Source organism: Ictidomys tridecemlineatus, chromosome 5 (genome assembly GCF_052094955.1).
Source record: "Ictidomys tridecemlineatus isolate mIctTri1 chromosome 5, mIctTri1.hap1, whole genome shotgun sequence".
Taxonomy (NCBI): Eukaryota; Metazoa; Chordata; class Mammalia; order Rodentia; family Sciuridae; genus Ictidomys; species Ictidomys tridecemlineatus.
In genome coordinates, this window is record NC_135481.1 from 150506224 (window position 1) to 150530195 (window position 23972).

The following is a 23972-nucleotide window of genomic DNA, read 5'->3' on the forward strand; positions in this document are numbered from 1 at the left end:
GAAAGTTCAAAGGTGAAATGATTACCTTAAGAGAGCTGTAACCTCATCTACAGATTAATCCATGTAGAGGATTAATAATTTGAATGGATTACTGGGTAGTAACTGCAGACAAGTGTGGCATGGCTGGAAGAGGTGGATCACTTGGGAGCATGCCTCAGGGGACTAGATATTGTCCCTGTGTCTCTTTCACTCTGCCTCTCAGCTGCCATGAGCTGAGCATCTCTCCTCTATCACGCCTTCTGCCCTGATGTTCTGCCTCACCTTAGGCTCAGACAAATGAAATCGAACAACCATGGACTGAACCTTTGAAACCATGAGCCCAGCATAAACTTTTCCTCCTCTAAGTTTCTCTTGTTAGGTATTTTGGTCACATCCTTGCAAAACTGACTAACAGAGCAGTCATTTGATCCTACACCCCTCCTGGGCTATACTCTAAAGAAAAAAGTAAATGCAAACAAATCATAAACTGAATCTATAGCAAATGTCCTTGGCAGTGTTGATACTGTTATCTTGAGAGTGCTGTATGATTAGCAGAATAAAACAAATGCATAATCATGCTGTTGTCCTTGAGAATGGGAATTTGGGGCACAGGCAAAAGAAGGTACAAATTTAAGAACCTAATACTCCTGATAGTCCTGATAAGTATCAGCATGAAACATGATGTAATTTTATCTTTAAAAATATAGTACATTTTTACATATTTGTTTATTGTATAACAAATTACCCCCAAATTCAGTGGCTTAAAACAACCCATGTATTGTCTCCCAGTTTCTAAGGGTCAGGAATGTGGGTGGAGCTTAGCGGGCACCACAGGCTTGGCTCTTACAAGACCGCGGTTAAAGAGGGCCACAGAGGCTGTAGCATCTTAGGGTTTGAACAGGGGAGGATCCATTTCTAAGTTTACTCCTGAGGCCAGAGACATCAGTACATTGCCATGTGGGACTCTCAATAGGGCAATTTACAACCACAGCAGAAATAGCTTGGCTCCCTTTGAGAGAGAAAGCAAAGAAAACAAAACAAGGGGGGAGGGGCAAGCAAAACAGAAGTCACTATCGTTCTATAATCTGATTTTGGAATTGATATTCCATCACTTTTGCTATATTCTATTCAGTTCAAGGGAGTCAACAAGTCCAGCCCACATTTGAAGGAAGGGAATTACATAAACACCAGGAGGCGAGAACCAACGGGACCATTTTAGGTACTGCCTATAACATATATGTATTTCCTAACCTCAGAACAAATATATAGTAATAAGCACCCAGAGGGCCCAAATCAGAGTCTCTAAATATTATTTCACAGGATCCCTTAGAGAAAGAACTAACTAGTTTCATCAAAGACTCATGGAGCCGTATTGATAGGAACCAACCTAAACAGCCTCACGTTGGCCAAAGATGAGACAGGGAAGCATCACTATGCATGTCAGTCACAGCAGACTAAAACACACCAACATGCTTCCACCTGAGAGTTCCTAATGAAAACACGCAAAATCTCACTGGTCACTTTTAGAGATGGTTGGAGCAACTTATTAATTTCAAAATTGTTAAAGAGAAGGAATCAAGATTTAGACTGCTTTTCTTATATAAACCATAGAGTGACAAAATACTTGATAAGGAAAAGTTTCTCTGAATTGAAGAAGTCCAGCTAATCAATAAGAATGATGAAATTAGAGTAATCAATGAATGGGTCTAGACAAGGATCATTAATTGCTGCTAATATCACCAAAAGACAACCAAATTATCATGTGCCTCCTGGTGGAAAAACACAATATTTATGAAGGGTTTTTTCACCCAAACAATGAAACTGAATATTATCAACCTCCATATCTAAAATACAAACAAACAACAAACAGAAAAACCCACCACACTACTGGACACAGGGAACAGAGAAATATGTTAAATGACACCATTAGGATATCCTTAACAAAATCCAGACTTCACAAAATTCTATAAGATAAATGATACAGATTCTTCCACAACATCAACAAAACAATTGTAAAAAAGACAAGAGAAATGGATGGAGAACCTATAAAATGAAAGGCAGAAGAGGATTATAAAATATATTAAGCTATCTCAATATATGGATCACCATTAAATTAAGGCCACTAATCTGGGGCAAAGAAATATCTAACTGGGTATTTAATGCCATAAAGAAATGATTACTATTTTTTAGTTGTGATAATAGTATTGGAAATATTTTTTTAATATACAGTACCTGTATTTTAGAGATACATATATGGACTATTTAAAGAGGATGGCATGAGGTCAGATTTGCTTTAGAAAAGTCTGGGAAAGTGTGGAGGTATAGAAGAATACCCTGCCATCCACAAATGGGTGAATACTGGTAAATCTGAATCTGGTGATAGGCACATGATGACAGGTATAATATTCCCTTTGTTTTTATACGTGCTTGAATTTTTATGAAAAAAAATAAAAAAGAATGGATCTTTCAAAGCAATGTTATTTTTTAGCAGATTTAGGCAAATCTCACTGTTAAAGAAACATTATTTCTTCTGCTCTATGCAATTGAAGTAGACAACAGGAAGAAGTAACAGAAAACAAGAGAGGAAGTATCAAAAAAATCATTCCAATTTGCAGATGGTATGATTATATGCCAGGAAATTAAAAAAAAAACAGTTAAAATTCTATTTTTTTTTAAAAAAAGAATTCATTAAACCAATAGTTTCAAATTTACTATGTAAAACAAATCAATATCTTTATTTGTACTTACAAATGCAACAAGTTAGAGGAAAAAAGGAAATAAAAGACAACATTTACAAAAAAACAATAAAAGTTATAAAATGCCAAGGAACCAACAAAAAGATATGTATTGGATTTTTACAAATAAACTTTCTGGATGAAGATAAACAAGCTTGAAAAAATGTAAAGATAATCCTTTTCTTTCTGGGAAGCTTCTATATTGTAAAGCTGACAATATCCTCCTTGCTTAGTAGGTGAGTTTCATGGGTGCCAAATAAAACCGCCAGGAAAGGTGTGAAAAGGCACAATGGTGGCGAGGCAGAAATGAGTCACCTGGTGATAAAATGCACCCCAAGTCCCCAGCCAATAAAGCAGCCCGGGTCTGGAGCCAGGATGGACAGTCCCTTTATCCCACCCAGAAACAGGTCCAGACAGACATGGAACAGGCAGCTTTGCAAACCCTGAGGGAGAGATGCACTGAAAACCTTGGGCACCGCTGGCTAGCTATTTGGAAAAAAAAAATATGCTCAAAATGTAACTCTTTCTGTATCCATATACCAAAATAAATTCCAGACAAGTCAAATATTTAATCTAGAATAAAATTATAAAAGTTCTGGAAGAAACTTTTTTATTAAAAAATAATCTTAGAATTGTGAAGGTCACTCTCACTTCAAAAATTCCGTGACATCAAAGGAAAAAGACTGGTACATTTGATTCCACAAAATGTTCCATAAAGTTAAAAAATATACATGATATACAACAAAACAAAGACAACAGTAAACTGGGGAAAAACTTTAACAATACAAATCAAAGTGCTCATTCCCTTTATACATAAATTAATACAAATTGATTTATAAAACCACCTAAATCCTGGTGTCTTGAGTTGGGGACAGGGGTGGAGGAAGTGGTGGGGGAAATGTTGGCCAAAATATACAAACACCACTTAAAGATAAATAAGTCCCGGGGATCTAAAGTATAGTATGGTGAGTGCTGTTAACTGCCCTCCATGTCTATGGGTTCCATATCTGAATTCAAACAATTTGGGGTTGAAATATATTTTTAAATTGCATCTGTACTGAACATGCTCAAACTTTTTCTTGTCTTTATTCCCGATTCAATACGGTAAAACAACTCCTTACATAGCATTCACATTTTGTAATGTATTTTTAAGTAATCTATAAATGATTTAAAGCCCATCAGAGCATACACAAAGGTTATATGCAAACACTGCACTGTTTTCCATATGGGACTTGAGCATCTGAAAATTTGGTTTCTAAGGGGGTCCTGGAATAATCACCCTCTGGTACCAAGGCATGACTGTGTTATGGTTTGGATACGAGGTGTCTTCCCCAAAAGCTCATATTAGGCAATATAGCAATATTCATAAGTGACATGATTAGATTATGAGATATACAACCCCATCACTGGATTAATTGATGAATTAATAATTTAAATGGATTACTGATAGTAACTACAGATAGGTGGGGCATGGATAGAGGAAGTAGGTCAACAGGGAAATGCCCCTAAGGATTTTGTCCCTGGTTCTCCTCTCTTTCTGTCTCTGTCTCCTAGCTGCCATAAGTTAAGTAGCTTTGCTTGGCAGTACCCTACCGCCATGATGTTCTGCCTCACCCAAGGTCCAGACTAATGAATGAGCCCACCGTGTACGGAGACCTCTGAAACCATGAGCCCAAAAGAAACTTTTCTTCTTCTAAGTTGTTCTTATCAGGTATTCTGGTCACAGCTACAGAAAGCTGACTAACACAGACTTAGAAATTTGCTAAGAGAGTAGATCCTAAGTGTTCTTATTACACACATAAAAGTTAACCATGATAGGTTATGGGTGCGTTAATAAGATGGACTGTAGAGATCATTTCACAATGTGTACATGTATCAAATTTCATGTTGTACATCTTAAATTATATGATTATTTTCCAATTGTATATCAAAAATGTCAGGAATAAATCAAATAAAGGAATAGGCACAGTATATTTCTTTTTATTTTTAAAATATATATATATATATATTTTAGTTGCAATTGGACATAATACCTTTATTTATTTATTTTTTTATGTGGTGCTGAGGATCAAACCCAGGGCCTCGCACATGTTAGAGAGTGCTCTACCGCTGAGCCACAACCCTAGCCCAGCACAATATATTTCATGGTTTAGATTTTAGATGTCCCCCAAAGGCTCAAGTGTTAAAGGCTTGGTCCCACATGACAGTGCTATTGGGAGGTGGTGGAACCTTTAGGACTTGGAGCTAGTGGGAGGAAGTTAGATCACTGGGAGCACGCCCTTGGAAGGGAGACTGGGACCATGGCTCCTCCTCTTCCTCCCTCTTTGCATCTTGGTAGCTGAGAGGTAAGCAGCTCTTTCCCACCATATATTTCTGCCTCACCACAGGCCCAAAATGATGGGGTCAAGTGACAATGGACTGAATCCTCTGAACCTATGAGCCAAAATAGATTTCTCCTCTTTATAAGTTGACTGTTCCAGGTATTTTGTCACAGTAACAGAAATCTCACTAATATGTGATACATACAAGTCAAGCTCAAAAAAAAAAAAAACCAGAAACAGCTTATAAATACATTAAGTGGTGTTTGATTTCACTTATGATGAAAGATATGCACATGAAATCAAAAAGATATCCCTCTATGCCCATCAGCCTGGGCATGGTATTGGTGACTGTGGAAGCCAGCACTCTCATCCACAACCAAGGGTACTACTGTCCACTGTCCCCTCTTGGGAAGGGTACTTGGGCCATGTCCATCAAAGTTTATATGCTCCTGCTCTGTAATCCTGCTTTATCCAGGAGTTGTTTTTGTGAAAGAATTCACACCTGAACACAAAGACATATCCGAGAGACTACCCACTGCTATGCTGACTGGCAACTGATTGACAGTTGGTACACAATAGGTTGGTTCATACTCCATTGCATGTCCATGGAATAGAACCTGGGCTTAAATAACCAGGTCGCTTAATATCTCCAAAGTCTGCCAGAAAGTAAAAGAGCAAAGTGCAGACCCATGTGGCTAGTGCAATATTTATTTTAAGAAAATGGTCTATGTAGGCTGGCATATTTCTACACCACAAGACCCCCATTCCCTGGAAGGATTCACAAGCAATTTAGCAGTGGTGTCCACTGCAGAAAAGAAATGAAATGAAATGAACTAGTCTGTAATGAAAGTTTTCTATCATGTACAGGCAGGAAAGGAGGACATTTCATGGGGATTTCCAGGGTAGAATTCATTTTTGCCTCTGTGACTCTTGATCTGATCCAAGCATTATTTTTTTTTCAAAATCTTTAAAAATCTCTACCAGTGAATAAAAGTTCCTATTATAAAATATATCTAATCCTTCTTCTTCAGACAGCACAGAGTACTAGAGAAAAAAATCACCTTGTTTGCAAAAATGGAAAGTCATTTTACTTTTCATAAACCCCTCTTTGGCATTTCCGTGTCTCTCTCATCCCATAGATCACCTTAACCCTGTCCTCCAGCCAATAGCATCCCAAAGCCATATCAGCTCAGGAGTCCTGGCATCACAGAAGAGGAGGAGGCATGAGGTGTCTTCAAATTAGGGCTTGTTTCTGAACAGGTTTGCTCCAGTTGCTTATTTTAAGGAAAAAAAACCCAAGTCTCTACTCCTAAGCACTCATTTTGTGAAACCAAGAGGATGGCTTTATCACAGTGGGGATCCCTGAGAGAAGGATGGTATGAGGGGTGACCTCAGCCCCAGGCCCAGAAGTTCCAGTGATTGGGGTGCCCATTCTTCCAGGTGGCCAGGATATAGGCGTGGAAAGTTGACAGGTTATACTGAGAATGTTAAGACCCCAGGGCTGCTGGAAGCCCTGTAGGTAGTAGCATACAGCTGTGGGTTGGGTGGTGGGTTTCAGGACATCTCGCATGAGCTTTGCCTGTTAGATTGAGAGGAGCCCAATTGTAAGGGACAGAACATGATTTAGTGGTCTTTACTATTTGGTACTAAAATTGCCATTGTTAAGTTCTATTGCTTGGGACCAACACCAGCCTTTTGGTTTTAAAAAGCACATGTCTACCTTTATAGAAAAGTTAGACTTTTACATATATTTGCTCAGAGGTGAGGACTCTCAGGCCCCCTGGGACTTATGCTGTTGCCAGCCACCATATCCAGCAGCAGGGGACATCCTGAGAGTGCCCGTCCTTCCACTACACTTCTGGATTCTTCCCCATCGCGAGGCAGTGAGTCCTGTGTGCAGTTATCACTTTCCAAAGAGATTTTCTCTGCAGTATGAACCTTCCTGGTCTCAGAGGGTCACCTGTCTCCAAGCATTTTCCATGGGGCAGGGGGGTAGTTCCTGGGAATGCCTCTGGTGAAAGAGGGCTGTGCCTCTGGGAATGAGAGGGTCCAAGAACTCTGATATCTGGAACGTTCTCCTCCAGAGAACTCCTGGGAATATGAATGGTGTGTCTTCTCTAAGCTAAGGCTTCTCCTTCCGGCTGCAGCTGAAGATTGCTAAGGCCGTATGGAGTGGGGGTGATGACCTGAGACCTGAGCGTGAGTCCCAACCCCAGCTCTGCCACTCACTACCCGGCAACCTCAAGTCCTCAACTTATCCTTGCTGAGCCTCTGTTTCCTCATAGACACCAGCCCCTACCGCTTACTGTTATTCCAGAGATCAATGAGTTGATATATTTAAAACCCTTAGGTGATAACTGGCTCAGAATAAGTAGCTGACAGGTTTTACCAATTGGTTTTATCAGTTTAGGTCCTGGGGATTGAACCCAGGATCTTGCCTATGCTCAGCACATACTCCATCACTGAGCTATGTTCCCAGCTAAGAAGTTGACAATGTGGGTCCAAGTCTAGGTCCTACCCTTCATCAGCTATGGGACATCAGATGAGTGACTTTAACCTCACTGTGCCCCAATTTTCGAACCTATAATATGTGTGGTGGAAAGTATCTACTCCTCATATGGTGGTTGGGCAGGCAACAGGTGATAGATCTGGCACACAGACAGCATCTGAAACACTAAGCCCTATACATGTTAAGATGAAGATGCCCTCACTTTAATTGTTGGTGTTGTTTTTAATTATCATGCACAGCTATCTAATCTGTAATGAAGCATAGATTGGGGGGGGGTGGTCAGAGGCTGTCCCTCATTAGTACTCCAGGAAAGCTTCCTCCAGGCCACTTCTCAGACAAGGGTGTGGTGAAAAGCCCACTTCTCTGCTGTATTCACATGAGCTCTTCCCAGTTCTTCTGATGGTCCATCTCAGGACTAAATAGCCACAGGGGTTTGAAATGCTCATCACCTGAAGCAGGTGTTGCAGAAGACACGCGAGGGCTTGCTCACTCAACTCTCATTCCCAGACAGTCTCCCCTCCTTCATGGAAAACCACTTAGCCTCCAGCCAACACTAAAATCTCCAAGGTCTTTCAATATTCAGCTGAACATTCAGATTCAGGAGTTCTCTAATATCCATCCAGTCATGGAGCCATTTACCCAGAGGGAATAAGACAGAAGGCAACTGGCCTCTAATCTCTTCTATAGGAATCTATACAGAAGCCCATGTAATGTCCACACGGCTAATCTCAATGGATCCCTGGATGGTGGCTATGAGGATTCAAAAGCCCATCAAGAAGATGTGTGAAAATCATCCAGTTTTAGAGCTTCATATTCTCAGAAGCCAATATCCTTTATAATCACTCTCTGATGTAGCTTCCAGGATACCCTCAAAGGGACATGCCTGCCACTGTGGGAAGCCCAAATCTCTGACACTTCTTTAGTATTAAATTCCCCCCTTAAAAATACAGTCTACCAATCAGAGTCATCATTGCTTCCTAGTGACATAGTTAAAAAATTACCTCCCAGGTTACTTGGGGAGCAGGCTAAAAAAAATATGGAAAGTCAGATTATCGTGCCAAAAAAAAATCATTCATTCTTTATCTATAGTAAATCTTTGATTTCTTAATACAAAGGGGAAGACCATACAGCTGTTTTGTACCTTTGGCCTTCCCTCTTCTTCCTAGCTGGATCAGGAAATAACAGCTGTAGCTATCCAGACATTGTGTTATGATGAGGTGACAAGCTTAAGGACAAGTCCAGATGAAGCAGAAATGCTAATCCTGACATCATAAAGCCACTGAACGAGCAGCCACTCACCTATAGACTTCTTTGTGCCAGACACATAACTCCCTGCTTATTCAAGCTAAGATTGGGTGTTTTGATACTTGGTGCCCTAATGCATTCCTAACTGGTCAAGGTGCTTAACTTCAGGATGTCCTTTCACATTCTAGGATCTTATATCATCCTATGATGCCCTCTTCCTATTGCTAAGTAGGATTTGGGTCCATTGCTGAATATGGATTTTCTAACGTAAAGGGATGTAGTTTTCCTTAAGGTCACTTTAGAGCTTCTCTCCCACTGGAACAATTCTAAATTAAGATTGTTCCCTTTGGTGTGAGCTGGTCATAAGCAATTTTAGACAGTGTGAATGAATCTGAAGCATCCAGCCTTGTTTTGATTTGCTCTGGAAGAGTCTAAGGTGGTCCAGAGAAATGAGTCTTCCAGAATGCTTAGAAGCTAGAGACAGGCATCATAGGCATTAACACTGTTTCCAGATGGCTCTCTACTCCTCTCTCTTGCAGGTATAATACTGGTTTAGAAGCCAGAAAAGTTTTATGTCCAAATCATCTTCCCAGACAGTTTGAAGGGGTTCTTTCCAAATGATGTCATTATTCATTGAAAAAAAAAAAACTTGTTAGATTCATAGACCTAACTCCACTAGAGCAGCAGGGCTGGCGCACACCCACCCTGGCTCCTGACCACTGGGGAAAACGGTGCAGACATGTGCTGCTTATGAGATGTTGCCTGCTATAAATCAGGAACCAAATCAAACCCTACTGCAGGGAGACACAGGGATATGGGGTCTCTTCCTGCCGGTTGTTAGGTCCTGGAAAACTGTAACTAACCAGTTGACCTGGAACTCTCATAACCTCTTATGACTTGATGAAGATGAGTTCGAGCTATTTGGAACCAAGAAAAACGTACCTAAAAAACACATGTACATTGCTAGACATTTGAGCCTGTTTGCACTGATCAAAATGGAGTCGAGTCTCTTTGGATGCCAAGTATTGATTCTGACGACTTAAAACCGATTTTCATCCAATTTGAGCAATTTAGCCAGTCATAATACGAAAAAATTGGTTTGAATTGATTGATTCATTTTAAACTAGTTAGAACTGGTTGAACCTGGTTCAAACAAATCCTTTAAAGGGTAATTTGGGGAGTGGGTGTGTTCAGTTTCCCAGGCTTTAGTTGTTTACTAAAAAAGAAGAGGGGAAAAGTTTTAAAGTCATTAATTTTGAAAACCAATTACTTGACTCCCATAAATATTCATATGAATTAATTACCAGCTTATTGAAAGAATTAATAAAATCACACTGCTTATTATAACACATTAGCAGGGGCAGGAGACCTCCTCCTGGTCCAGAGAAAGATCCTACTTAAGAGGCTCTTTGCTCTGATGTTGGAGCACTAGAAGCAACCCACAGGAGCTCCCAAAAGGAGGCTGAGGGGACACCTGATGCACTGCAGCCCACACAAAGGCAGATTTATCAACAGCCAAGCAGGTGTCCCCTACACACACACACACAAAAAAAAAGTGACACAAAATAGATCAATCAGTTTTGTTCTTCACTGAATGTGAACATGTACAATTAGCCTCCTCAAAAACACAAGGGTGGGGAAAGGGAAATGAAGGGTTTAAAAAAAGAACAACAGCTTGGGTTTGGAAGCCATTACATCCACCCTGATCAAAAGCATCAGTTCATAATTAGCTGCTTATACAGACACATTTCAATCTATTAATTCAGGCATTGGTGTTATCTGTGATACAATTAATGAGGGTATAATTACATGAATGGTCTACTGTTCCTTGCATCAAAGCAGGCAAATGGGCTGGACCTCCCTTCCCCACTCAATGAGAGTTTCTGCAGCCCTCAAAGAACCAAATGCTCAAGCACCTTGCTGGAAAAGGCGCTTTCTAGACAAGCTCTGCAGGAGAAAAGCACGGACAAAAGCACCATTTGTTTTGACATAAAATGCAACTGCCCCTGAGAGATAAAAGTCAAAGTCACTTACCAGCCACAAAACTTGGAAATGATGCCACCTTCTTTGTCTGTTAGGAAATAGGAAAAAAATGAGACATACACTAGTTGCAAACAGATGGTCCATAGAAACTAGGCTAAGATGTGTACCATCCCAGGAAAAGCCTAACCCCATGAGCGGCTGTGTTCCCAAGAAGTCAGCTCTGTGTAGAAAGCTTGTCTCATGCAGGCAGCATGATGCTTGGCAGAGACACTAAAGCACACCCTCTAAAACTCAGGGACCCTCAGATTAGCATGAAACAGCTAGAAGGGAGCCCAGAAACCATACAACCCAATGGCTCTCCAACTGATGGGCATATGAACTTTCTGAGCATGTCTTTAAAAAGCAAGATAATAGAGAATGGATGCCACTCCATGGTGGGGCATAGTTATTTCATCAAATCTAGAACATCTCATATAAATTATGCTACTCAAAGAGGGGAGATAATTTGCTTAAGAGCTCATTTTAATAACCTCCAATATTGCAGGGCTACTTTATATGGAATAATTTTTTAAACCATGTTGTTTGAATTAGAACCATGGTTCTCAACCAGGATGACTTTTCTCCCCCAGGGACATTTGTCAATGGCTGGAGACATTTTTAGTTGTCAAAACTGGGCTAGTGAGTAGAAGCTACTGGCATCTAGAGCATAGAGGTCAGTGATGCTTTTAAAAATCCTACAGTGGCCCAAAACTACCTCTAAAAGCCAATTAATGGTACCACTAGTGCAAAACACAGATTTCAACATGTATATGGAACAGGGTAGAATGGGTTCCTATAAGATCTGAGAGCATCAATGATCCCACACACACCATCAGCAGCACTCGAACACTTTGTGGTGTGACTGCAAATCATCAAGGAAGTCCCTTTCTTCTCTTCTCCCAGGCCAGAGCACCCTTACTTCTTCCTACCCAAGTTTGCTAGACCTGAAAACCCTCTCCCCAGGTACTGGGTGAGACAAGAAATTTACCGAGAGTGAGTTAACTGTGATGGATGGGGTCAGCAACTCCATCATGAGGACCCAGCCTCAGAACTCTCACCCTTGGAAAAAATTACCTCTGGGATGTTGTTATTGTCAATGGGTCCATTGAGATCAGAGCGCTGCTGCTTCCTTGGCTGCTCCAAACCATTGCATACCTAGAAACCAGGAAGTTAGAAATTGTAAAGTTAAAGAATTTTATGTTAGAGAAATGAACCAGGATATAAAACGTGAGTATTGGATGGGATTCAATTTTACAAAAATGCATGCATTTGCAGGTATGCAGTTGTATATGTGTACGAGTGTGTACGTGCCTACATTCACCTTCAATTAAAGTGTAATGCAGTTGATATGCATGCTTTCTACTTCTCAAAAGTTTTTAAAATTGTTTTAAAATTTTATGGTTATTGTTATTTTGATTGTAATAAAATACATATCACATTATTCACCACTGAACCATTTTTAAGTGTATGATTGAAGGGCTATTGAGTATATTCACACTGTTGTGCAAACATCTCCAACATACATTTCCAGGACTCATTTCACCTTACAGAATGAAAACTCTGTGCCCAATAAACAACACTTCCCCATGCCCCTCTCCCCTTATACCTGGCAATCACCACTCTACTTTCTGTCCCTCTGAATTTCACTACTCCAAGTACCTCCGAAAAATGGGATCATATGGTGTTTATCCCTTTGTGACTAGCTTATGTCATTTAGCATGTTGCCCTCAAGGTTCATTCATACTGGGGCTGAAGTTGTGGCTCAGTGTTAGAATGCTTGCCTGGAATGTGTGAGGCACTGGGTTTAATACTCAGCATCCCATATAATAAATAAAATAAAGGTCCATTGATAACTAAAAAAATATAATAAAATAAATTCATCTATATTATATCAGGTGTCATAATTTCCTCCCTTCTTAAGGCTGCATAATATTCCATGATGTATATGTACCAAACTTTGTTTATATACTCATCCATCAATAGATGCTTGAATTGTTTCCACCCCTTGGCTACTGTGAATGATACTGCTATGAACACAGGCATGAAAATGTCATTGCAATCTTGCTTTCAATTCTTTTGGATATATAAACACAAGTGGAATCACTGGATCACATTGAAATTTTTTTTAAATTTTTTGAGAAATGCCCATACTTCACACATTCACACAAACAATGCCAAAGGGTTAATATCATATTTTTTAAAAAACCCTAAATTATTGGATGCTACCTTACTGAGGGCTAAAGGGAACTACCCATCTCCAAGAAAACTTCCAAAGAAACCAGCTTGCCAATCAGCAAATGAAACTGGGTTCATGATACCCCTTTTACAAATGCCAAAGCTGGGGGTGGCATCTAATTTTTCAGGCAAAGGGAGGGCCAAAGACTCTATCCAGCTCTAGGGAGGAAGCCACGTGAGACTGTGGCTCCCCACAAGATTAGGAACAGGCCAGCCACTGCGCCTTTGTGAGACTTCAGGACAAGGCTCATGGGTAGGCCCGGGGCCACTGGCTGGGTGTCTGCACCCCCACGTTGCACCCATGGAACTCTCTGGTGCTGGGCCACTGTATGGCTCGCTCTCCCTAGGCTTGACCTCGTTCATGATAGCATTTCCTCTAACTCCCTCCCGAGTGAGCGCTGCTCATCACCATGACAACCACATCTCATGATAAACAGCCAGGGCTGATTTTGAAAGAGGCAGAGGGTGGGCTTGTGATGTTTCTCCTTGGGAAAGCCCATCTGGTGCTCTGATTTTCATATTAGTGGGCTGAAAGGGAGGGCTGGCAGCACAGGATGCAGAACCTGAAATTCACATGGTTCAAGGCCCAATGTGGATTTGGGGCTCCTGGCTTCTTAAGTGAAAAATGTTATTTAAATCCTGTTGTGCCTTTCCCCAAGTATAGCAGCCAGCCACACCTCAAAATAAGATACCAGCCAGGATTCTCTCAACCCCCGCCCATACCCAACAGGGACAAGAAGGTCCCATCCCTTACTAAGTAACTACCACGGGGTGTTCTCAATGCCAGTAGCTGGAACCTGTATCTGCCACCCACCCAGAGAACACGGTGAGGTAAAGCAAATGAAGTGAAATATGCTCTTGGGGTGGGGAAACCCCTCCTGTGGAGATGGGAGGAGAGAAAATTAATATTCAGGATGGCATGGACTGGTGATCACCTGCTAGAATCCAGGGACAGCTGTCCAGGGCAGAGATAAATGCCCTTAATAAAAATATACTAATGTGAATAAATCATTCTCATAAATATCTTGGCTCCCGTTAGTGCAAACTAAAGGTTGGGGTTTTTTTTTTTTTTTCAAAGTGTCAATTTTGATTTGTCTGCTTGATTAAACTGAAAACACAGCAATATAACCTGCATTACTTTGGATGAACTAACAGCAAACTAGCACCCACCCACTCAACTCATGCCATCTGTAATAAAAGTAGAATGTTTCCAAGCATTCTCCTGAATTACAAGCATGTTTGCAGCTCAAGTTAGGGACAAAGAACATCAGCTCAAAGCCAGCTCACAGTGAGTCCACTAGACTGTCACATCTACCCCCCTCAAACATGACTCCGTGACAGAGAACCCCCAGGGCTAATGAATGGCTCAGTTAGCTGATGGCCTTCTCTGGGAATCAGTTCAAATTCCCTGTTTTCAAGAGTCGGTCATCCCTGCTCATCTGGTCCGCCAACAAAGACATCTTCCTCCATCCAACCTGGCTGCCCAATGAGAGATCCGAGGACAGACGGGCTGAGAGCATTAAACCCCAGGGTCAGCTTCAAGGTCCAACTCAGATCACGGACATCTTCTTTCAAAAGTCCTTGAATCTACCTCCTGTCACAGATGTGCCTCAGAAAAAAATTACAACCCTTGTTCTTTCCTTCTGTTCCTCTTACAATTCAGGTCACTCCTGTGATATTTATCTTGAGAACAGGAGCTTGGGTAAAGTATTTATTCTTTTAATAGTTACTCCCACGAGGGTGATCGTTTTCTCAAAGCAGAGCCATGGCTTAAAAGTATCATGACAAAAGACATTAGGGACACCAGCTGGTCAGTCAGTCTGTCCTTTAAGATCCCTAAGCAGGCCTGAGAATGGGAGAGAAGGAGGGAGGGAGGGAGGGAAGAGACACCTCTCCTGAACCCCTGTGCCCACAATATTTCATAGAATACATCTATACCAAAACTTATTCATTATTTTTCTGAAATATAATTGTTATCCATTTTTTTTAATCATGGTAAAATGTGCATAGCAGAAGTTTTACCCTCTTAAGTTCTCCCTCTATTTTTTTTTTTCCCATGCTGGGATAGAACTCAGGTTGTCAAACGTCCTAGTTGTACCACTGAGCTACACCCCTAACCCCCTCTTAATTACTTTTAAGTGTACAGCTCAACGATGTTAACTACATTTATAATGTTGGGCAACTATCACCACCATCCATCTCTTCAACTTTTTGTCTTATAAAACGAAAACTCTATACCCATCTGAAAATCTGATTCAACTGGGCATCTGTACTGTTATTTGCTAACCCTGGCAGCCTTAGGCGGGGACTGACAGGCTGGTTCTTCCACTTAGGCCTGGCTTTGTTCTCTGTGTCTGGCCTGCTGAGCTATCTCCTCCCCCACCGACCATTTGGACCACCTGGATATATCTACTTATCATCATTCACTCTCTTTACAGAGCCCTGAAAAGGGGAGGCACTGAATGTTTTGTTCCCAGCCCAGCATTCTGGAGCAGAATTGTATTTTTCCAAACTCACCTCTGCAATCCAACCCCTTATCAAGCACCTTCCAAAGACAGCCAGCCCCAGCAAGTACTTGTCGTGCAGACGGCACTGTGCAAAGCATCTCTTATTAAGGGCAGGAAGATGTGTACAACAATGGCCCTGACCTGGCACGCTTCACGAGCCCACACGGAGACAGAAATCAGCACTCCTGCCAGCTTTAAACCCCCCACGGGATAAAACAAGGTATAAACAAGTACACATGTGAACAAAAGAGATCAGGCCTGAGAGATGAAGAGCCCAGAGATCACCCAATCAAGGTTTTTTCTTGTTGTCGTTGTTTTCATTTTGGAGTAACCAGTATGTTTGGTGGGCATGAAAACTGTCCTGCCATTGTAGAAAACTGTCTGTAATTCCTAAAAGAGGAATTGTTTAATGCTAAATGACCATATAACCCAGTAATTCCACTCCTAGCTATGTACTCCCCAAAGCTGAAAACAAACATCTACTCAAAAAACTTGTATACACATGCTCGTAACAGCACTAATCACATTAGTCAAAAGTAGAAACGACCCAAATGTCCAGCAGCAGGTGAAAGGAAGAACATAATATGGTCTATCCATCCTATGGGGTATCATTCAGCGCCCCACAAGGAATGAAGTATCGACACTCACTACAACATGGATGAACTGGAAAACCTGTTAAGTGAAAGAAGCCAGACTCAAAAGGCTACAGATTATTATTATTATTATTATTATTATTACTGAATTGATATGACATACAACAAATAGGCAAATCCCAAGAGAGGATGGGAACACTAGGGAGTGACTGCTTAACAGAAAATGAAACTTCTTTTGGAGTGATGAAAACACTCTGGAAGTAGACAGTGGTGGCGCTTGCACAGCACGGTACTAAAGGTCATTGAATCGTTCACTATATTTAAAATATTTACAATAACTAATTTTGTGTTATGTATCTATTACTACAATTTTTAAAATATGGGGGTCAGCAGGTATAGCTCCATGGTACAGCAGATGTGTAGCATGTGCAAGGCCTTAGGTTCGATTCCCAGCTCTGTAAAAAATAAAATGAAAAATAATAATCTCCATAATCCTTCTGCCAATGGATCTATTAGCTGACTGCAAGTACTTGCAATTTTTCCATCTGGCTAATCTAAAAGCAAGAAAGCCCATGTACGTGGAGTTGAATGACAACAACCCACCAGAGCTAAAAAGCAATCACTTGGCTTTATTGGCAGCTCGAGCCTGTGGTTCTCCTGAGGGTCTGACCTGGGACATCTTCTGAATCCCCCTAGCTGCCCCTCACTTATCTTTGAGCCCTGTACACACATTCTGAGAAAACTAGCTTGACATATGAAAAAGGAATGAAACAAAGGTGCCCCAGTCAAAAGGAAAGTAAATGTCCAGGTACTAAGTCAATATTGGACTTCAATTTCCAGGGGGCATTTTCTGTATTTAACTTCGACAAGTCTGTGCAGGCTGTCATGCCCAGTGTGGAATTGCTAGTACAAGATCTCTGTTCTCCTAATAGGAAAAGGAGTCCTTTGTTTCAGTCAATAGAATTAGTTCTAAATCCTAAATAACAAACAGCTGCGTTTAGACTCAGAGGCGCTGCCTATGGCTGCAGACATTAAAACAAAGACCTATGATTCAGAATTTGAGAAACAAGTTGCACTTGTTAATATACAAAGAAGACTCCAATATTTCAGTTAGGTACTACTAAATCTCCCTGCTTAACTTTAATGACTATTATACAGTGACATATTTGCTTTTCTTAAACTTGTGGGAAAGGACAGAGAATAGTAGCATTAGCAGTGATTGTAATGGTAGATGGTTCTTGATTTATGATGTTTAGACTTTTGCTTCTTTTATTTTATAATGGTGTGAAAGCAATACTGTTTAGTAGAAACTACTTTTAATTTTTAATTTGAATCTTTTCCGGGGCTGTGGGCTCTGCAGTCCAATGGTCTCTCACGATGCCAGGCAGCAGCAGCCAGCCACAACTCCCATCAGCTGTGCCATCCGGAGGGGAACCAAACAACACTCTCTAGTGTGCTGTGTGGCTAAGCTGTGATGTTCAGTAGCTCAAGAGTAGGCGATGCATTTTGGACTTAATGATATTTTCAATATATGATTTATGGGTTTATTGAAATATGATCCCATCATAAGTCAAGGCATATACATTTATTTTAATGATTCTAAAAGGTATGACCTCAACCACTTTACAATAAGCCAGGAGCCTATGATTTATGTAAATAGTCCCAAGAGTTTTAATCACTTTTGTTCCTGATACTCCTGCCAAGATGGAATCATGTTCAGTACTGAACAAGACCTAGAAGCAGAGAAAGGAAGATTCCTCTTCCCACTCAAGATGTGATGTGCTACTCATGATTCATTTTAGCTTTTACATCCTCCTGAAACTTCCCAGAGATGTGTGGACCCACATCTTGTGACCACACACACCAGCACCAGAGTCCACAGCCCAAATGGAGTGGCTACCTCCTCTCTGCTGTGGATGGACCAAATTCATTCTGATTGGCAGAATAAATAGTTTTGTTTGTTTGCATGATACTGCTTACACACAGTATCAGATGGGCTCAACTTGGTTTTAGATGATTCAACTGGGTTTTAAATGATCCAAATTGGCTCAAGAAAGTCAAAGGACCCAAAACTTTTTCTTTGCTTTTTTTCTTCTATTATGGTAAATAAACATAACCTAAAATTAACCATTTTAACCACTTTTAGGTGTATGCACATTAATACTGATGTGCATCCAGCACCCACCACCCATCTGCAGAACTCTTGCAAAACTGAAACGTTGCAGACATTAAACACTGACACTCCACTCCCCTCTCCCAGGCCCCTGGAAACACCATTCTACTTTCTGTCTCTATGAATTTGTCTACTCTAGGCTGCTCATAAGTGGATTCACCCTTATTTATCCTTTTGTGACTGGCACATTTCACTTAGCACATTTCACTGCCAATGGATCTGTTAGCTGATTGCAAACACTTGCAATTTTTCCATCCAGCTAATCTTAGCATAATGTCTTCAAGGGTCATCCATGTAATAGCAAATGTCAGAATTTCTTTCCTTTTTAAGGCCAAATAATATCCTATTGTATGTAAAAAAAAGCCTTTTCTTTCATACTTCATTACTATGACTGTGGCACAGAGCAACAAACAATCCTTCCACAGATGCCTGAAAATCTTACCAGCCCACATGATCTCTGCCGATGCTCAGACTCCAGGTGATGGAATTCCCTGAGTTAATTCATTCTGTTTCATTCTTCTTGGCGTTTAAAAGGGAGGTTGACATTAAATATTGATAAGATATTAAGCAAGAAAGAGTTTCTATTTTCAATGTTTAAAAAGAAAGAAGGGGTGACCACAGGAGTGCAGAGGCATTAGCTTGGGTGTGGGGTGGTCACAAAGAAGATGCTGGGTGGGGGAGTTGGCATAGGAGTGCATGAGGGTCCAAAGTAGATGAACCCAGAGCACTCAAAGTGAAGGTCAGGAACTGACACCTCCCAGCTGGTACTAAGGGCTGCCTTGAGGAAAAGCAGAGAACTCAAAGGCTAGGTGTGAAGTGTCAGGGGCAGGGGTAGCGCTGCGATAGAAATTAGAGTGGACAGACAAATCTCCAAGGTGGAATCAGTAGCCACTTGCAAGAAGCCACTTGTATGGGCCAAAGGAAAGAGGAGGGCATACCTAGGAGAGAGGCAGGTGAACCGGCAATGCCTCCCCAACAGCAGTATCTTGCCCTGAGCTACTCTTATGGAGCAGTCTCCTCCATAATGCCTCTTAAATGGCCCAGGGCCAGATGCAGACCTGGGTCACATGTTAGCTGTTGAAACAAGAGGACCTGGACAATGAGATTTTGCACTGCTAGTGCTGAACATCCTTCAATTCCAACTGTACGGGCCTCGGCTTGGTCTCAGGTGAAGAAAGGCCAGCTTCTCTTCTGTGAAGGTCGATGGTGGGATTGGCTACAAACCTGGACTTGGCAGCTTTTGGAAGTTACCATTTGCTCCAGGATGCACCATTTCCTCCCTCAAAACACTCCTTATCAAGTGTCTGAGTTGTGCTTAATGTTCCTACACCATCCATGCTGTTATCTGACATAGGGTTGGGAGTTATATTTGATGAGCCCCCTATTACCATAGGCCCATGCCTTTCTTAGTCATTGATTAGCACTGACTGTAAGCTGAATGCTATTTGGTGAAAATCCCATGACTGCCATGTCATGCCGTCACATCTCAGTGAGTGTACACATGCAACAGTATGCATTTCTACATCTAATGTTCAGCTGTGTGGGCTTTCTTCCCAAACAGATGTTTCTAAAAATTCTTCCATGGAGCCCTGTACTTCCCAGGGAATGTCATGTGACTAGCCAACTTTGTCAGCTGGATGTCTGTCTCTCTAAGGCTCTTATACATGTGAGGTGCTGCAAGGGTCCAATGATGGGAAGTCCAAGCGCCTCCAGGAGCAAAGAGGGGGAGTTTCACACAGGCCAGCTCCCTGCCTTGGGTCCTATAGCCTCCTCTTTCATCCCCGACAATCTGCCCTAGACATACACCATTAGAAAAGGAGTGCATTTGAGTCACACCCAGTGACTGTCCTCTCCTTGTTAGCACATTCTTAGGTCCTTCCCTATATGTTCCTACAGACAACACCCATCTCCCTCTTCCATTCTCAAGAGCAACTCTCTGCCCTCCCAATCCACCAGACCTACCTCAGGCTACCCCCAGACCCCAGCAGCCATAGTCAAAAAGTGCTTTCATCCCAGAAAGATAACCCCCCACCTGCCCTGCTGCACTTGGCCTTCCTGATGTCTCTGCCTCTCAGCTCCTATGCCCCAATTTTATCCTAGCTCCCTTCCTCATCTCCAATGGCCCTTCTCCCTCCTACTCCCATCCATTATCTTCAACCCAGATCCTCTGCTTCCCCTTATCCTCTTTTGGAAGTCATGGCCCCATCACAGTTCTACTCCCACTCCATGCTGAGGACACACAGGCACTTCCATGGTTAGTCTCACTTTATTGGCTGACTTCTCAAAGTCCCAGAGCCACTCTGTTTCTCACAGGCTCTGGAGCCTATCCCCAAAGCTTGCCTGGAACACCCAAGCTGAGTGGGCATCTCTCCTGAGTTCCCAGTCCCAGCTGGATGCAATAGGTGGGAGAGAAGTCTCTTCATGTCTGTCTCCCTCCAGAAAGAGTTTGGAAATGCAGGACTATGCCATTTTCATCTTGGCATCCCCAGTGTCTGTACTCCACAGGTGCCAATCGGCATCAGCTGGACTGGAGGAGATGCAGAGCCGGCCAGCGCAGGACTCAGGGGAAGACTGGCAGGGAGTGAACTTTGAGGAGAGTGGGCTTTATGAGAGCAAACCAGGGAGAAGTTGCACAAGCTGACAGCAGAATACATCAGACACTATAAAAGCAATATGTCAATCAATGGAAGGGTAACTGATGTGATACAGTAATCTGTATACGGGGTAAAGTTGGGAGTTCATAACCCACTTGAATCAAACTGTGAAAGATGATGTATTAAGAACTGTGTAATGTTTTGAACGACCAACAATAAAAAAAGAAAAAAAAATAAATGTTGATTGATAATAAAAAAAAAAAGAAAGCTTTAGGCAGCACGTGGAATTAGTGATGGACATTGGGTCCCCAGCACAACATATTTGCCTGGAAAACAAGCCGAGAGTTCTTAGCTCATTTTCAACTTGAAACTGGGTATAAGAAAAATCAGAGCTGCCATGGGAGCTGAGGGGGTGTCTTGTATCCCTCAAATCACAACTGCAAAGCAGAAAAAGGCTGAGGATGTCCCTAAGATGGGGAGTAGATCAGAATCTACCCCCCACCCCCATCCCCTACCGGGGAGAAGCCACTCCCTTGAGAGGCTTGCAGAGAGGGAAGAACTTGAGGACACCAGTGGCAGCCACTCCACTCCATCAGCTCCTCAGCAGCCCTGGCCTGTCCTGGTTCTTCCTCCTGAACTGTCTTACCAGCTGAGCTTAGCCCTCCCTGTGTCACCATCTTGCTTCACTAGTGTCCCTAGTCCTGCCCAGCATAGTCTGTAGCCAAACTGCTTCCCCCACCCAAAAAGAGATTCCCATAAACTACAGTCTATCATCCTCTGGGCAAGCACTGCATGCCCCTTACCATCCACTCAGACTCAGATCCAGAGAAGCCTCCCCCCACCAGCCCACAAGTGGTAGGTAATAGAACTGGAATGTTCTAGATCTGGAACTATTGCAACAGGATGGAGTCCAGGCTTGTGAGCCTTGGCACCTGTATTCCTAACCACTGCACTCTGCACACTCTCCAAGGACCAAGAGGGTACTTTCCAGATGACTATTAGTGAAAGGGCTTTATACGACCTGACCTATTAGTACCTGTTAATTGGAAATATTTTAAAAATACTTAAGGAGTTGGTAATGCTAACTACCCTGATTCAATCATTGCACATTGTACACCTGATTAAATTATTACACTATAGCCACAAATATGTAAAATCAAAATTATAAATATAAATTAGTTAATTAAGTCTTTTAAAAAATGAACTACTCTTTTAGAAACCCTGGCTTTCATTAGGTTTAAAAGACCTATAAGCAATCTGCTAAATAAACTGCTCCCTAATAATAATAACAACTGCTGGTAATAAGTCATCAAAAGGCTTCTTAAAAAAAAAAAATCAAGTTTGGCAGTTTTGCTGGCTCAACAAACAAGTGAAAAAAAAATCAGGCTGAAAGGTTAGAGCAAGCTGAGGGGCTAATAGCAACCTGAAGGCTGTGGCCGCAAGATTTTATTTTTCAAAGCAGTCCTGGGAGTTAATAAAGGTAGGTGCAGAGGTCACCTCTCACATTGCTGGGAAAGGAAGGGTCTGGGAAAGGGCTCTGTGCAGGCAACATGGGGGCACAGAACATCTCTCCCATGGACAGATTCAGAAGTTCTTGGTCTGATGCCCCAGGTGGGCAAAGGAGGGGGAGGGCAGCAGAACCTGGTGGTGGGCTGTGGGAGGAACTAAGCAAGCTGAATTCTACCAAGGTGCAGGGAGCTGGGAAGGAAATTCCTCTGATTGGGCCATGCCCGTATCCCTGAAAACCCCTGTACTCAGCACCAACTGCAAACTCTTTCTCCAGCTCCGTCTTACCTGTGCAACAGGTTTGGACAGACGACTCTCTCCTAGATATAATGCAACCCTCCAATCCCTTCTTTGCGTGGCCTCCCCCATCTGGACTCCTGCAACCCCACTGCATACCAATGGGGGGGGGTCCCTAGGTACCAAAAACCACACAGCACTCCTCTCTCCATCCTCTTTTTTAAAGTGGGAGCTAAGACTTGCTTCACATGTCACCAAATGGGGCCCAGAATATATAAGGTGCCACTGCCTCACAACTAGGGGACTGGTCAAGGTTACCTGTACATTTAGCATTTTGTCTGCCCATTTGGTACTTGTATTCCTATCACAATCTTGAAAAGTCCTTTGCAAAACAATTCTCAATCAAATGTCAGATCACAGTCAAAGAATCTCTACACTAAGCAGTAATGGACACTCGTGAGTTCAATGTGGCTCAAGGCCCTGTGGCATATCTCACTTTAACTGTTGTATTAAGTTGAACATGATGTATCGATTTTCTTTTCTTCTTTTTTTTTAAATTTTAACTTAAAAAATATTTTTAATTATAGATGAACACAATATCTTTAATTAATTTATTTATTTTTATGTGGAGCTGAGGATCAAACCCAGTGCTTCACATGTGTGAGTCAAGCTCTCTACCACTGGGTCACAACCCCAGCCCTAAATTTTAACTTCTTTTGCTATTATCAGAGCATTCTTTATAGAAAGCACAGGTGATAAACAGAAGTCATGAACACTCCAAAAATCAAAATACGTATTTGGTTTGCAGGCCCAAAGTATAGAGCTGCAGAACACAACTTTTGTGTAAATCAAATACTTCCAACTGAATCATTGAGGTCCTGTACTGGGAATGCCTGTAGCCCTGGAAATTCCAAGGGTCCAAAGAAATGAATCTCTAATGGCAGAATTTCTGGTTCAGAGCAGACCTTTCCAGAATACCTTATCTGATGATAGACTTCACAAGGTTATAGGTGAAGAAGAAAGGAGGGACAGGGACTCCAAAACAGGCCATGCTTAGTAGACCACCCAGAGGCACTCAAAGCACCTGCTATCTCAGGCCATGCCACAGACCCACAAGAACAGAATTTTTGGTGCCAGACATAGAGATGTCCTTACAGTGCCCCCCAGGAACACAGGTGGGCAATCCAAGTGAAGCATGAATCAGCAACCTGCTCTTTTCCAAGGAGGTGCCCCAGTGGCTTGTCAGGTCTCCAAAGCTTAACTCTGGAGCAGTGAGAGAAAAGCCAGGTTACAGGTACCTGGCTGAGGTCCTCCCT

At 42.0% G+C, this 23972-nt stretch overlaps 1 protein-coding gene across 12 annotated transcripts in view; it reads right to left on the reverse strand.

Moving 5' to 3' along the window:
- The window catches only part of Apba2 (amyloid beta precursor protein binding family A member 2), a 252008-nt gene that overhangs the window by 34332 nt on the left and 193704 nt on the right, over window positions 1-23972 (reverse strand). For all 12 annotated transcript variants that reach the window (XM_021722842.3, XM_078051293.1, XM_078051291.1 and 9 more), the window contains 2 exons: window positions 11886-11966; window positions 10824-10860 (listed from right to left, as the gene is read on the reverse strand). In XM_021722842.3, the coding sequence (XP_021578517.2) occupies window positions 10824-10860; window positions 11886-11966 (118 nt within the window). The remainder of the gene's footprint in view (window positions 1-10823; window positions 10861-11885; window positions 11967-23972) is intronic.